This window comes from Dipodomys merriami, unplaced genomic scaffold, assembly GCF_024711535.1.
Source record: "Dipodomys merriami isolate MVZ:Mamm:240054 unplaced genomic scaffold, mDipMer1.0.p SCAF_3, whole genome shotgun sequence".
In the NCBI taxonomy this organism is placed as follows: domain Eukaryota; kingdom Metazoa; phylum Chordata; class Mammalia; order Rodentia; family Heteromyidae; genus Dipodomys; species Dipodomys merriami.
Genome location: NW_027204492.1, coordinates 67920204 through 67936079, shown reverse-complemented (window position 1 = coordinate 67936079; position 15876 = coordinate 67920204). Strand labels below are relative to the sequence as shown.

The following is a 15876-nucleotide window of genomic DNA, read 5'->3' as shown; positions in this document are numbered from 1 at the left end:
CTCAGTTCAAGCTCCAGCACTCAGACAAAAAATTGAGAAAAAAATTAAGAAAGGGGAGCTCATGAGCAATAGTCTTAATGTACTTTAAATAATAAAATTATAGATAAATTAAATAGAAAGTGTGTAGACCTGCACCAGGCATAGAGCCTAAGCAGTTTTAGATTAGGTCAAGCCTTGGGAGGTCAAAAGGTATCAAAGTATTCTGGAGATGGACAGGTTTCCAGAGGCCAAGTGAGAAATATTGCTGGAGAAATGCCTGGGGAAGGGACATACTCTGTGCATCTGGTTCTTCTGGGATCAGAGGAGAGGTACAAGAGGTTTCTTGGGATTATCTTATTACTATAGGCTAAAGTGTTAGAAGATGACCCATCTTAGGGAGTTAAGGCCTTACCTTTTTGAGGCAAAACAGTAAAGAGTGTCTCCATGCCAGCATGGACATGGTCAGTCACATGGCAATGCATCAGCCATGTCCCAGGATTGCTGGCAACCATCTCCACGACTTCAAAGGTGCCTGGAAACAAGTCTACAACATCTGCCCGGTAACTCTGTCCATTCTGCAAGAGAGAGATTAGGAGTAAGGAAGGAACTTGATTTAAGAGAACCTTATATCTCATAACTTGGAGGAAATAACAGTCTCTAACTTCACATTAGGGACATAGGATTCCAAAATTCCTAGAACAGAGAATAGCTTTAAAAGCCCATTATATTCATCTCTCCTAGGATCCACCCACACAAACTAAATCAACAGAAGACTCTCTTCTACTGTTTCTTAAAGTGCCACAAAGTGCAAAAGCTTTTCAATTTCTTTTAGAAGACTCCAAACTAGTTTTTCCATAACTTTCAACTGGTGGAAATCTCAAGAATTTGACTTATGCTCTGACCTCTATGAAGTTGCTTCATGATGCTTTTAGAAATGAATTCAATGAGGTTTCTTCCCATTGTCATGAACATTATAAACACTTTTAGATCTCAAGGTCTTGAAGGGAAATCTTCAAAATACATGGATAATTCTATGTAGCTCCTGAAATAAAACTCTTCTTCTGATGGATTAGGAACTTTCAGTGATTCTGTGATGTTATTTCAAAATTTCTTGCTCCTAGGATCACACAACTCATTGAGTTGCAAGTCCTTGACAGAGACCCATAACGCCAATTTCTTCTATGTCCTTTCCCTATTAATGAGCTATTCTCTTCAATATTACAGGGGAAAGCTAAGCTGTTGAAGAATATCGCTGATTCTGGAATATATAATCAGATGAGACTCACAGATCCATGCTCTCCATATACTAGGCCTCCGCTCTTCTAACTGATTATTATCTTTTTCCTTGCTATTCTCTTCATCCTCAGTAGCTGCCATGGCACTCTTGCCATCACCCCCTCTTCTGCTCACCCGATAGAGGAAGCTCTCTGCATGGAAGTGGACAGTGTGTATGTCAGTATCTTGGCCCATGGCCAGCATATACCAGGCCACTTGTTCTCCTTGGTGCATGGTAAGCCCCTTGAGGTTGGCATAGACTTTCCCATTGATGGCTGTAAAAGAATAAAGTCTCTTTTATCTCTCAAATCTCCCTTAGACACCTCTTTGTCCCTGTCCTAGGGTCTAGTCCCTATAATTGGATGACAGCAATAGGATCCTAATTCACATAATCTTTAATCCATCTACTACTCTCCAATCTACTGTTCACATTGATGTGATCTCTGTAAATAACTAATCCTACTGTTCTTCTACTTAAAATATTGTAATAGATCCCTCCATCCTCCAAAAGGAAACTAATGGATCTGGAGCTGAACATAATATTCTTCAAAATAGAGTCCCAAACTAGCTTCTCAGAGTTATTGCCCACTACCCCAAGACATTTACTCCAAGAAGTGTCATTTTTCACCATCCTTCACATGACCCATGCATGTCCGTTGTGTCCTTATATTCCTGAGTTTCCCTCCTTGCTTCTTTTAGTCATGGAAAAATTCCTTGATCTCCTAAGCTCTTCTCAATACCCCCATTCCTTACATTCCCATACATTTCTGTACTATCTCTCTGACTCTTCTACATTTAGCTACTTTTAAGGTATAAAAATATTTTAAAGTAAGGTGCCAGTGGCTCACTCCTGTAATCCTAGCTACTCAGGAGGCTGAGATCTGAGGTTTGTAGTTCAAAGCTAACCCAGGCAGGAAAGTCTGTGAGACTCTTATCTCCAAATTAATTAACAAAAAGATGGGAGAGGAGCTGTGGTTCAAGTGGTAGAGCTAGCCTTAGGCAAAAACAGCTCTGGAATGGCACCTAGGTCCTGAGTTTGAGCCCTAGGACTGGCACAAAAAAATGCTTCATTCTCCCAACTAGACTATTACTAGCAAGCAGGAAATGAATGGAAGGAAGCTAAATGCAAGGATGCTACAGAATTATCAGATACCATAGATTACAATAAATTTTTAGCTTGACACATTCATGTAATTAATCATATTAACGCATAGACCTCATCCTCTCTCTTTCCAAATTGCATTCCATGCTCGAAAGACACCCAACTATTCTATGTTATATTAATTTGCACTGGTAGGACTTTGTCCAGAATAATTCCCTCCCACATCCCATGTTCTCACAGAGGGAAGGTAATATTTACTTTTCTCCTCATGAGGGAAATAATGGAAGGAACATTTATGGTCTGTCTCTATGTCTAGGCCCACCAAATTGGAAATTTGGGAGAAAGAACTAAACTGGTTCACCTCAGCCCATTCTAGAGCTTTTCTCTCCATGACAAGTCTGATCACAGAAAGGGATGCAAACTGATTCACTATTTCCTTTTTGGACAAAATGATGCTGCTGTTGAAGGAGGAGAGCTATTGTCCATCTACGTCAATGACATGTAGAAAATCAATCTACTGCCAGGGAAGTAGCAGCAAGCCCATTTACTTGTATAACTAAAATTCAGTTTTCTAATTATCCTTCTCTGTAATTAAAAAACTCACACTTGATCTGAAGCAAATGTTTTTTTTTCTCAGTTCAGGAATCCAGAAGGGAAGAAAATAATATTATTTGTTTAACCCTTTGGAGACATTATTTGACTTTGTATCTGCAGTGTTAGCATTCAGAAAATATCCACAAATATCTACTAGATAGACAGGTAGGTAGAGTCATACCTGAAGAATCTGGATTAATGGATACATAAACAGATAAAAGTGGGCATCAGTCAAACTCCTGTATTAGCACAGTCTACCTGTGCCCCATTTTCCCCTTTGTCCTCAGCCATTTATTTCTCAGATTTGACAGGAACTAACAAGTTCACTTTGTGAAGTTTATGAATCATCAGTTCTAATGTGAATCACTCATGTTTTCATCAAGAGGAAATAGCTAAAATCTGTGGGACAATGGGATACTACTTTTGAGTTCCATTAGAGTCATTATCAAAGCTGCACCTCACTCACATCAAAGAAATCTTGGACTAGAAGGTATGATAAGAGATCACTTCATACATTCCATTGCATTTAAGTCCTCCCTCTTATTTAAGACTTTCTCTTATTTGTGAAAAGCTACACAGATCTCTAGAGCAAAGGAAGGCTTTGGTGAACATTTTTCCTCCCAAAAATTACATTCAAGAATCAAAAAGGATCTTCCTTGTACATAGCATAAACCCAGTGTGCTATTCCCGAGCATCTCTTCTCAATTATCCCATCCATAAATGGAAACTTTGAAAAGCAGACTAAAAGACTAGCTAGCCTTCACCTGTCTATACTGAGAAAGCAGATCCCTAAATCCAAATGGTAATAAAACAGCATGATATGAAGAGATTAAACCTTGAATTTTCAAACAGAGAGGCCCCAAGAAGCCAGCTCATAAGATACAAAGAGAGTCATAAATGTCCATCTTGCCTTCTCTAATATGTTAAAATTTGCTCATGTCACCATGGCAACTTTAGAATTACCTTCCTCTTTCCTCAGCACCTGATCTAATCTGGATTATACATCCATTTTTTATGTAAAAATGTACAATAGTTAAAGATTTCTCCCAATTCATCTCCATTATATCTTCCAATCTTCCTATCTTTTCTGGATCTATACCCCCTTAAACAGTGATGGGTCTATTTGGTAGCCACCTGCAACCAGTAAAATTTGTTTGGGTTAGGGGTAACTTCATTTCTACAGACCATGCATTTTATTGCTCTCCAAGAAAGTCTCGTCCTGTAGGTTAAGAAGTCCTGGCTCCTGGGGTCCATAAGTTGCCACATTCTCCTCCAGATACCACGACTGGTTCTCATCAAAGATCAAAAATAACAAAGCAAATTCCTGATCCATATCACTTCGTACTCCATGGGGATCCAGGGTGCCCTTTCTGCAGATGGCCAAGGGTCCCACAAGGCCACTATACATGTCCTAAATGAAGAATGAAGAAAGAGAAAGAGATGGAGTTAATCCTGTGTGGAAGTGATCTGCAGGGAGTTGGCCCACCTAATTCCACTGTGCTCCTTAGCAGTACATCATAAAAGCACCTTACTATGTTAATTCATTCTCACAACCATTTGGGAGATATCTTCTATTGAATATATGCTTTAGCTAACTTGAACTAGCTTTATGTTTTTGTTTTGTTGCTCATGGGGCTTGAACTCAGGGCCTGGGCACTGTCCCAGAGCATTTTCACTCAAGGGTAGCATGCTATCACTTTGAGCCATAGCACTACTTCTGGTTTTCTGGTGATTATTTGGATATAACTGTTTCATGCAGTTCCTGCCTGGTTGCTTTCAAACCACAGTCCTCAGATCTCAGCTTCCTAAGTCACTAGCATTACAGGCAGGAGCCATAAGTACCCAGCTTTCAACTAATTTTTAAGAAATAAATTTAGCCAGGTGCCAGTGGCTCACACCTATGGCCTTAGCTATGCACAGGCTAAGATCTGAGAATCATGATTTAAAGCCAGCTTGGGTAAGGAAGTCTTATTTCCAATTAGCCAGCAAAAGGCCCAAAGTGGAATTGTGACTCAAGTGGTAGAATATTAGCTTTGAATGAAAAAAGCAAGAAAAGCACAGGGCCCTGAGTTCAAGTTCCAGTACTGGAACACACACACACACACACACACACACACACACACACACACACACACACACACACACACACACACACACACACACACACACAATTTATTTTTTATTACTTTAATCCTTAAAATGTGACACAGGTGTGCATGTTAGTAGAAAAATTCAAACAGGACGTAAATAAAAAAGATCCTAAGTAACAGCTTCATCTCCCATCTCCAATGGTAGATGCTTCTTGTTCAGTTTTCAAAAATAATAGATGTAAAGGTATGCATACACATACAATGGGGTAATTTCTTTCATCTCTATGTACTTAATAAAGATCTTAAAGGTTGTTATCCCTTGTTTATATGTATGGAATCAACTCACTCCTCTGAACAGTTTTATGATATTCATTTGGATGTACTATCAATGGCATATGCCTTAGATAGGCCCATAGGGTTTTCCCCACTCTTTTGCTCTAATGAATCTAAAAAATATCTATAGTGAATATACTTCTACATATCCATATAGATTTGTATGACAAATTCCTAAATTATATTTTTGACTCAAAATATGTTACAGAATAGGGGCTGGGAAGGTGGCTCAGTGGTAGAGTGCTTGCCTTGCATGCATGAGGCCCTGGGTTCGATTCCTCAGCACCACATAAGCAGAAAAAACCAGAAGTGGCGCTGTGACTCAAGTGGTAGAGTGCTAGCCTTGCGTTAAAGACCTGAGGGACAGCGCCTAGGCCCAAAGTTCAGGCCCCACCACTGACAAATACATACATACGTGTGTGTGTGTGTGTGTGTGTGTGTGTGTGTGTGTGTGTGTGTGTGTGTGTTACAAAAGAGAAATCTAGTCTTATTTATTTCAACTGAAAGCTACTCAAAAAATGCAACTGCTCAAAGAAAAATGAATAAGAACTAAGTGCTATCATCTGTCACAAATTCAATACTAAAATAAATGTCCTTTTCAAAAACCACAAGTTTGGGGTACTTTCTCAGGGGATGTGGATAGTGAACAATGTTGGAAGGTCAGAAAAAAAAGGATAGGATAATTTCCATGATTGGAGTTATGAGCACTCATTAAGACTTCTTGGAGGACTAGAAGGAAGAGAGCTGAATTTGGGTAAGACTGGTTGAACTGCATTGTAAGTATTTGTACAAATGTCACAATGAAGTGCCTTCTTGTATAACTAATGTATGCTAATTTGAAAAATAAAAAGGATTATAAGAGAGAAAAAACAGTAATCTAATCCAGAACTAAGAATATAGCTCAATGGCAAAGCACTTGCCTAGCATTTTAAGACTCATCTCAGAATTTACAAGACAAAATGAATAATCTTCAAAACTTCTGTCTTCCTTAAGGCTTTCTCTCCTCTGATACCTCTACTGCATGTTGACATAAAGTAACTGGAATTGTGGGGGGGGCGGTCATTGCTGAGAAAAATTCCCTCATGCAAATCTGAGACTTATTGAGAAAAACTCCCTCATGCAATTCTGAGACTTATTCATCAAGGGTCTCTCTGGAGATTTTTGATCCTCTCCTCTAGCACAGTTCATTGTTTTTTGGGTCTTCTTTAGTTAGCACAACCAACATATTTTTTCCAAGTTCAAAAAGTTCTCATTAGCATTGTTTCTAGGGTACTTGAAACAATCCTTGGTGCAAAATTCCACTGCTTTTATGATTATGTCTTCATCATGGTTCTCCATTGCATCTGTCATTTCTATTAGTGATGGTGTTCTCACTACCACTTGGTTAGCAAGTAATCTAACTTGTGGCACCATCTGTTTTTGGTCCTCTGGAAACATACTCTCAGATGTAAAGTTACATGTAGAAGATTGTTGGCACTGGATGCTGGTGGTTTCATGCCTGTAAACCCAACTACTCATGAGACTGAAATCAGCGGATTGCACTTTGAAGGCAACCTGTGTAGAAATGCCTGAGAGACTCCATTTCCAAAATAATAAGCAGGAATCAAGTCTTTATCTGGTGATGATCATTCTTCTGAGGTTTTAGTCCATCATGGCAGGGAAGACGTAGTAGAGCACAGTAGCTCACATCATGGTGGCCAGGAAGTATAGAGCAAGGTTGAACTCACTTATTTTCAAATCCAGTAAGCACTTACAAAACTCAATACTCTTTTATTTTATTTCTTCTCCCTGCAATGTTCTCCTATCCGTCATATCCCATATCTAATTTCAAGGCCCAAAATGCATGTTCCTTCCAAACTAATAGAATCTCCACTTCCCTTTTACTCATTAGTCCATACTCTTTGAAATTAGGAAATGCATCTTACATTTTCAACATCTAAAGTACCAAGTAAAATGACCAGTATAGAGTACATATTCAATAAATGATTGTGAATGGCATGCTATGCATGAATGGCTAAATAGATAAAGCCATTTTCCAGATGAGGAAACAGAGGTAGAACAACTTTCCTAAAATGACTCCAAAGACAAACAAATACCCACATTTGGAATTAGAACTCCAGCTTCCAGACAACAATACCTAGGGTTTTTTTTGAATGCTAATGTATTTGTCTAATATGATTTAAAAAAGAAGAGATGAGAAAGGAAATTCTCAGGACAAATATCTGGTGCTAGCTGTTATGTTCACCCCCCCCCCACTTCCTAGTAAATTCAACATTTGAGGATTTTCTCTCTAAATACCATGCTATATGTTTGAGGGCTTCCTTCTTCCTATATCTGTTTTTTCCATGTAGTTTTCCCATTTCTCAGACTTATATCTAGGTAGTCAATGTTGTCTTTACCTTAATGGGATCCACTGAAGAATAATAGATCCAGGAAACACAAGCAGAGTCGTTAGGTCCAGGACCAGATCTCTCTGGAACATTCCACTGGTAAATAAGCACTTCACCTAGGACAAGTAAAAAATGGAATTCAATTTGGACCAGGTCAGAAATTTCTCTCAACTTGTAGGTCTCTTGAAACTTCTGTAATGGGTCAGATAGCTCTTAATCTCTCCCATATCAGTCTCCACTTTATCTTGGTAATTGTTGTTGTTTTTTCCCTCATGGGATACCCTCAATACTCTCTGCTACTCTTCCAATTCTTAAAAGCCTAGGTGCAGTTCTTTGGTAAGGCAGCACTGCTGGTGTTTACCCTGTTTATAATTCTGCACCATTTTTATAGCTGTGTTTTGGTCTACTTTTTTAGCAAACCATTTCAGTGAGACTCTCCATCCATCCCCTATGCCTTTATTTCTATGCTCTTTCTATGAAAGCTTCTAGTCACTTTTGTGACATAAATTATGATCTATGTCTTGATAAATCTTAAATGCTTCTAGCAAAACTCCCTTGATAATAAACCCCAACTCAAAATTTTCAGTTAGATGCTATGCACAATTTGAAGATTGTCTTGATAGCAGCTCAAACCCTGAAATTGTTGGGCAGGGACTCTAGTGCAGTGAGATAGTGCTTAACAGGTATGAGCACACACACATACAGACAAAACATCTTATTTCTCAAACTGTACCTTCTGTGTTTAGAAATAACATCATCATTCTCCCACACTGAAACTTTTAGTCTTCTTATACTCTCATCCATTCAACATCCAACCAAAAAGAAAGTCTTATTGATCCCCTCTCTATACACTATATTTTATAGACATCCTCTTCTCTGTGCAATTCCCACTGCTACTACCCTAGTTTAGACTTTTCTCAACTAGTTACAAAACCTCTTAAGGCTCTCTGCCTTTAGCCTTGTCCTTTCCAATCCAGCCTCTAATCACTTCCAGATTATTTTATAATAGCTTTCTTGAGAAATAGTTCACATGTTATATAATTTATAAATTGCAAACTGCCCTAATTTAATCATTACACATTGCATACATGTATTGGAGTACCACACTATAACCCATCAATATGCACAATTAACATATTTAATTGAAATCCCTTTATATAACTCCTTAACAAAAACTAAATAAATTATAATAAACAAGAAAATTAAAAATATTACCTGGAAAAATAAGAAAATAAAGTGCAAAATTCAATGGTTTAGTATATTCACAAAATTTTATAGCCAGCACCATAATCTATATTAGAATGACTCACCACCATGAAAATGTCTCCCTTTATCTACCACTCAAAGACAACTACTCATGTATTCGCTCTCATTCTAAACTTTTGATACAAATCGAATTATATACTATGTTATATTTTATTAGTAGTTTTCGTCTGCTTTATGTTTCCATGGTTCACTCTTGTTGTAGCACATATTGGTACATTTTTTGAGACAGTCTCCCTATGAAGCACAAATCAGCCTGAAATTCACAATTTTCCTGCCTCATGAGTTCTGGGATTACAGATATGTATTTGCACTACTCCCAACTGTATATCAGTACCTAACTGCTTTTTATTGCCAAAGAATATCTATTTCAGGAATATATTTTATTCATCCATTCATCAGTTGGACACTTTGTCATTTCTACTTTGAGACAATTGTGTGTCCCTCGATTAAAAGCCTAACTCCACACCAAAAATATAGTGATCAACATTTATGTACAAGTTTTTGTGTTAACTCACGTTTTCAATTCTTTTTGGCTTATATGTTGGATAGTATTACTACCTTATAAAGCATCTCTTACAATTAATCACTTAAGGAACTGTCAGTTTCCCAAAGTAGCTGTCATTTTATATTCCCATAAAGAGTATCTTATGATAACTAGTTACAGTGTTCTTGTCTTAATTTTATTTTAGCCATTCTAGAGTGCGATACATATTGTCTTGTTTTGAGTTTGATTTGCTTTTCTCTGGTGAGTAATGTGTTGAGTATCTTCTCTTTTAAATATCTGCTTTGGAGAAATAAGTATTCAAATCATTTGCTTATTCTTAACTTGACTATACGGAGACTTTTGATAACAAAATAATAAATAATTCTCAAAACAACAAAATGAAAAAATCCAATTAAAATGAATCAAACTCTAATCAGATATTTTATTAACGATGTATAAGAGCCACATTTCAGTGGCTCATATCTGTTATCCTAGTTACTCAGGAGATTAAGATCTGAGGATTGTGGTTTGAAGCCAGTCTGGGCATACGAATTCAAGAGACTCTTAACTACACAGAGAGAGAGAGAGAGAGAGAGAGAGAGAGAGAGAGAGAGAGAGAGAGAGAGAGAGAGAGAGAGAGAGAGAGAGAGAGAGAGAATGGAACTGTGTCTCAAGTAGTAGAGCACCAGCCTTAAGTAAAAAAGCTAAGAGACAGCACTAGGGTCCTGAGTTCAAGCTCCATAACCAGAATAAACAAATAAAGAAAAATCACATGTAAGGTATTCGTCCTCAGTATCCACTGTGAAAATGCAAATCATAACACAATGCCAGATAGGGGTATGGCTTAAATAATAGAGTGTTTACCAACAATTACAGGGCCATGAGTCAAAAATAAAACAACCAAAATGAGCTAGGGAGCTCAGTGGGAGAGTGCTGTCTAGATGCATGTTACCCTAGGTTAAGCCCCAGCACTGCTACCCCCCCCCCAGACACATACATGTGATATCATTGTTTATGTATTGCTAATAAGCCCTCCAGGTAATTCTTATGCTCAGTGGTATGAGAATGCCACTAAACTCCCTAGGTTATTTTACAGTCTAACTTTTCTCCTGTTAAAAAAGGGCATGCTAAATACAGCTGCTCAACCCTGTGGACTGCAGCTCCTTTAAATTTATTTCCAGTCATAGCTATGTTGTCTTTCCTGTTATTTCATTAGTTCCATATCACATTCCCCTTGGTGAAAATTCAAACTTTCAGCACACTCATCAAGCCCATCTGTTCATATATCTTCACCCTCAAAGAGTAACTTCATCTAGAAACTCACAAAATAATATTGGCAAATGCTTGTAAACAATGCATTTATTTCTTTAATCTGAAAGATCCCTGTGAACAGGATGATGGTGGTTCACACCTCTAATCCTAGGTACTCAGGAGATTAAGATCTAAAGGATCGTGATTTGGAGCCAGTTTGGGCAGAAACGTCCATGAAATTCCATCACAAAAATAGCCAAAAGCAAGACTGAAGGTGTTGCTTAAATGGTAGAATACCAGTTGAACAACATAAGGCCCTGAGATCAAATCTCAGTATTACCTTCATCCAAATCCCTATGAAATAAATATTAATTCCATTGTATAGTGGAATGTAACTAAAGCTCATGAATAACTAAATTATTTTCAGTGATACATGTTTAATGGTAACTCCTTTGTACAACTACTTAAAGATGAAAATATAATTAAAAAGTAATACAGTATAGCTGAAATCTGAAATTAAACAGCCTAGCTCCAGAATTCCTGCCATTGCTATTTGTACTAGCTACATTTTTTTAATTTTAATTTTTTTATTGTGAAAATACTGTACAGAGGGGTTACAATTACATGGGCCAGATAATGAGTACATTTTTTATCAAGCATTGTAGGCTCCTCCTTTGTTTCCCCTTCCCATCTAGTTACATTTTTTTTGCCTCTGACAAAATGTATGATATCAACACTTGAAAAAGGAAAGATTTATTTGGTCTCATGGTTTTAGAGATGTCAGTTCACAGTAACAATGAGGGTTTGGTGGATTGGGGTAGCTCACATCATGGTGGCCAGAATATACAGGAGAAAATGTCTAATCTGGGAGCTTTCATCTTGTTTCTTTTTGTTCCTTTCTTATTGTTATTGTAAAGGTGATAAGCAGAGGGGCTACAGTTACAAAAGTCATATAAAGAGTTCATTTCGCTTAACATCATCTTATATGGTCATATATACATAGCTTTTGACCTTCCCTGCATCCTGTATATACACTTTTCTAATTTAGGGAGGGGAAGGGAAAAAACAAAAATGCTCAGATAGGGATACAGGTTGACCCATTGTAACAATGAGATGTACAGGACACTATGTGGAAAATGAACTTGGGGGGGAGGGAGGAGGTAGGGTGGTGGGTAAGGAAGGGATGGTAGGGGAAAAAACAAAGGAGGAGGTAACAATGCTCCATAGGAAATGTACTCATTTTCTTACTCATGTAACTGTAACCCCTCTGTATACTATTTTTACAATAAAAAATATTTAAAAATTTACTTTAAAATACCTTCAAAAATGATTACTGAATAAAATATTTCTTCTCAAGAGAAAAAAGTACATTTCTTTTTTGACAATGTCACCCCTTCTCTCCTTTTCTCCCCGTTTTCCCTCCTGTCCTCACCCACAAGTTTTATAGTTCATTTTCAATATAGTGTCTTAGTGAGTATCACAGTTCCATTTGCTTTGTTTCCCCTTTATTTCATCTGTGCCTAAATGATGGCACACTTCATCCTCCTTAGGAACTTATCTCTGGAAATGCTCTCTCATGCACAGAAGTTTGCTATACTAACTTCATAACAATTCTCAGTCCAATCAAGTTGACTAATCAAGATTAGCCATCTTACTACCAACTCTAAGGGTTCTCATTCTTTCTTCTTCTATATTCATATCCAACAAGCCATCTATCTTCAGAAGGAGAAAGAAGGATTCTGTTCTAGCTCAAGGCTCTACTATGTTTAGGTCAGTTGTTTTGTGTATGTGACGGAGTGCTGTGCCCTTGTGTGGAGTTTCTGTTCAGGATTACCACTTGAGCCACAGCTCTACTTGTGCCTTTTTGCTGGTTAATTAGAGGTAAGAGTCTCACAAACTTTCCTGCCTGGGCTTGCTTCAAACCATGATCCTTATATCTCAGCCTTCTGAGTAACTAGGATTACAGGATTCTAGAACAGCTCTTAATTCTACTTCATCTTATGTCCTGCCAGACTGAGATTCCCTCTCCCACCTGGAACTTTAATCTGTGCTCTGTGGGTTCTTCTATCCATTCAGTTACAGGAAACCTTTATTCTTCCAAAGATCATTTGGCATGTAACATTAGGTAATACTGAAGAATACGTTGCTATGAAAAAAGCAGCTAGATATATTGAATTTTGATTCCCACCTGTGATTGCCTTAGAATCACACCAAATGATTTTCAAAGACCTTATATGTCCTGGGAGCCAGGTGGTCCTCATTCCTCTTTTAAACCATGCTGAAGTCTCTTATTCCTTCTTTGGCTCTCCTCCTCCCAAGCTTACCCTCTCTAGTACCTGCCTTCCTTCACAAAGGAAGGTTATTTTTTAAAGGTTGGTCAACATTTCTATCTTCATTTCCTCAATTCCAGTTCACTCTTTAATCCTCCACAGGAGGCTTCTATTTCCACCAATCCATCAGAATTGCTGCTGGCATAATCTCTGCTGTGGATTTAATTGTTTCTCTTCAAAACCATTTATATGCCAAAAACTTAATCCTTAGGAGCTCAGACTTTGACCACATTTGAAAATTGTGTCTTTACAGAGGTAATCAATTTTAAATGCAGTCAGGCCCCAACTCAATATAAATGCTGCCTTTATAAAGAGAACTTTGTAAACAGAGACAAACCCAAGGAAAAGACCAGAGACACAGGGGAAAGATGATCATTTGCAAGCCAAAGAGAGAGGAGTGAAATAGAGCTTTCCCTCACAGCCCTCAAAAACAACAACAAAAAAAAGCCTCTAGAATCATAAGTAAATGAATTTATGTTGTTTACATCACGTTTGTGATATTTTATTATAGCAGCCCTAATAAAACAACATGATGTCCAAAAACTATAAGAATAAGTTAAACTGAGCACTGGTGTCTGACATTTGTAATGCTAGTTACTCAGGAGGCTGAGATCTTATTGTTCAAAGGAGGTCCAGACAGATAGATGCAAGAGACTCTCACCTCCAATTAACCCCCAAAAAGCTGAAAGTAGAGTTATGGCTCAAGTGATAGCACACACACACACACATCCACGCACAATTAGGAACCCTACCAGGTCTAACGTGGTTTTGTACTTCAAAACTTAAGCCAGGGGCTGGGAAGGTAACTCAGTGGTAGAGCGCTTGCTTTGCATACATGAGGCCCTGGGTTCGATTCCTCAACACCACATAAGCAGAAAAAAAAGGCAGAAGTGGCGCTGTGGCTCAAGTGGTAGAGTGCTAGCCTTAAGCTGAAAAACTGAGGGACAGCGCCCAGGCCCAGAATTCAGGCCCCACGACTGGACCAAAATAATAAAAAACCAAGCCAAACCGAAGTGTTATTATCTAACCACCCGAAAAATACACAAATGTTTCCCACCTTGATAATATCCCCAGGAACCTCCTCATACTCCTGATACTGTGTTACTCTTTTCCAAGCTTTTTATTTGCTATATTTCTGCCTCTGAGACCTGATCTATCTCATAATTCAGCTTAGCACTTGAACTTTGAAAACCAGCTTTCATATCATAGCTTAATGAACAGAAATAGCTGTGTCTGACTTCTCCATATTCACTGAAGGCCCCAAACCTGGTCTTATTCCTTTTGTTGCTGCAACCTACATTTACATCTAATATGTTCCAAGCTAGGAAAGCAATCCTGTGAATTTTAATACCCACCTGTCCTAATGTTAAACACCCATTTCCTCATCAAGGAAAAGTATCTAAAACTATTGGGTCTGGCTGCACTGAAGAACTTAAGAGTAACAGGTGGCTTGGTAATTAAAGAAATTTTGTACTTGAAGGATTATGAGTTAATTAAAGCATGTTATTTCCCACACACTTTCTCTGGCATTTCTCATATTGGACTGCATTCCAGTCTAGTTTCATTATCTCAAAACAACTTCCAAAGTCAACCTGTCTTGTTAGTCATGGACATAAAGGCTACTTGGCTACCTAAAGGTAAGGTTGGGACTGAGGATGGACCTGAAATTAAAGTAATATTTTATCCTTTGCAGTTTCTGATACCCTATTTAAATTGTTTTTGATAGCAAAATATTGCTCTGCCTCTGGTTCAGTCATCATTCAGACATGTCCTTTTGGTCTTTTTCATTAGTTTATATTTCTCTACTCAACTTTTTTTTTAAAATGAGAGGAACCAATAGCCATTGTTTTTAGTAATATAAAGTAACTTAAGTGTAAGTATGCATAAATGCAGAGAGAAAGGTCCAGAAGGAAATATGTGTTGCGTTACCTCTGAGAAGAGAGTAAGACCAAAGGGGAATTCTGCTTATCTGTACCATTTGAATATTTTATTATGAGAATGCACTCATGTATTACTTCTATGATTAAAAATAAATTTTTAAAACTATGTACAAATAAAACATGTGCAATACTGAATATTTCAGAATCTATAAAAACAGAGTACTAAAGCCATTGAAATCCTATTACATAAAAATCAATACTTAACTATTTCTTTTTACTGCATATAGATATATGTACATATGCAGATTTACATAGATGCATAGGTATATGTATTTATGCATGTACATATTTTCTCATTTTATAAAATTACAATATTTTGAAATAGTTTCAAAGCCTGACATTTGATTTAACTTTACATCATTAGTATTTTCCAATATCATTAGATATTTCACAGATATGAGCTTAATAGCTATGTAATTCAGCATCTTATGAATTTACCATAATTTAACTGTTTTTTTTCCCATATTGGGCATTTGGGTTGTAAATTTTCCTATTATGGATAATGTTTTGCCCATAAATCTTTAAATACATCTATGATTATTTCCTTGGAATGAAAGTCTCAAGGTGGAATTAATGAGTCAAAGGGGATAGAAAGTTCTAATCTTGACATGCATTGCCAAATTGCCCTTCTGAAAAGGAAAATCTAAACCCCCTATGACTAATACACATTACACCATATCCCTAGTAACACTGAAAATATAATTTTAAAAAACATTGCCAATTTAAAAATTACAAAATAAAAACCTCAAAGATATAATAAACAAGACTGGTATGACTTTGAATTCATTATAAGAAACCTCAGATGGGTCTTTTACACTGTTCAGCAGAAAAGCTTGTTTTAA

At 37.3% G+C, this 15876-nt stretch overlaps 1 protein-coding gene across 5 annotated transcripts in view; it reads right to left on the bottom strand.

Moving 5' to 3' along the window:
* The window catches only part of Heph (hephaestin), an 86673-nt gene that overhangs the window by 10352 nt on the left and 60445 nt on the right, over window positions 1–15876 (bottom strand). For all 5 annotated transcript variants that reach the window (XM_070040229.1, XM_070040227.1, XM_070040228.1 and 2 more), the window contains 4 exons: window positions 7773–7879; window positions 4136–4361; window positions 1390–1529; window positions 392–554 (listed from right to left, as the gene is read on the bottom strand). In XM_070040229.1, coding sequence (XP_069896330.1) covers window positions 392–554; window positions 1390–1529; window positions 4136–4361; window positions 7773–7879 — 636 coding nt within the window. The remainder of the gene's footprint in view (window positions 1–391; window positions 555–1389; window positions 1530–4135; window positions 4362–7772; window positions 7880–15876) is intronic.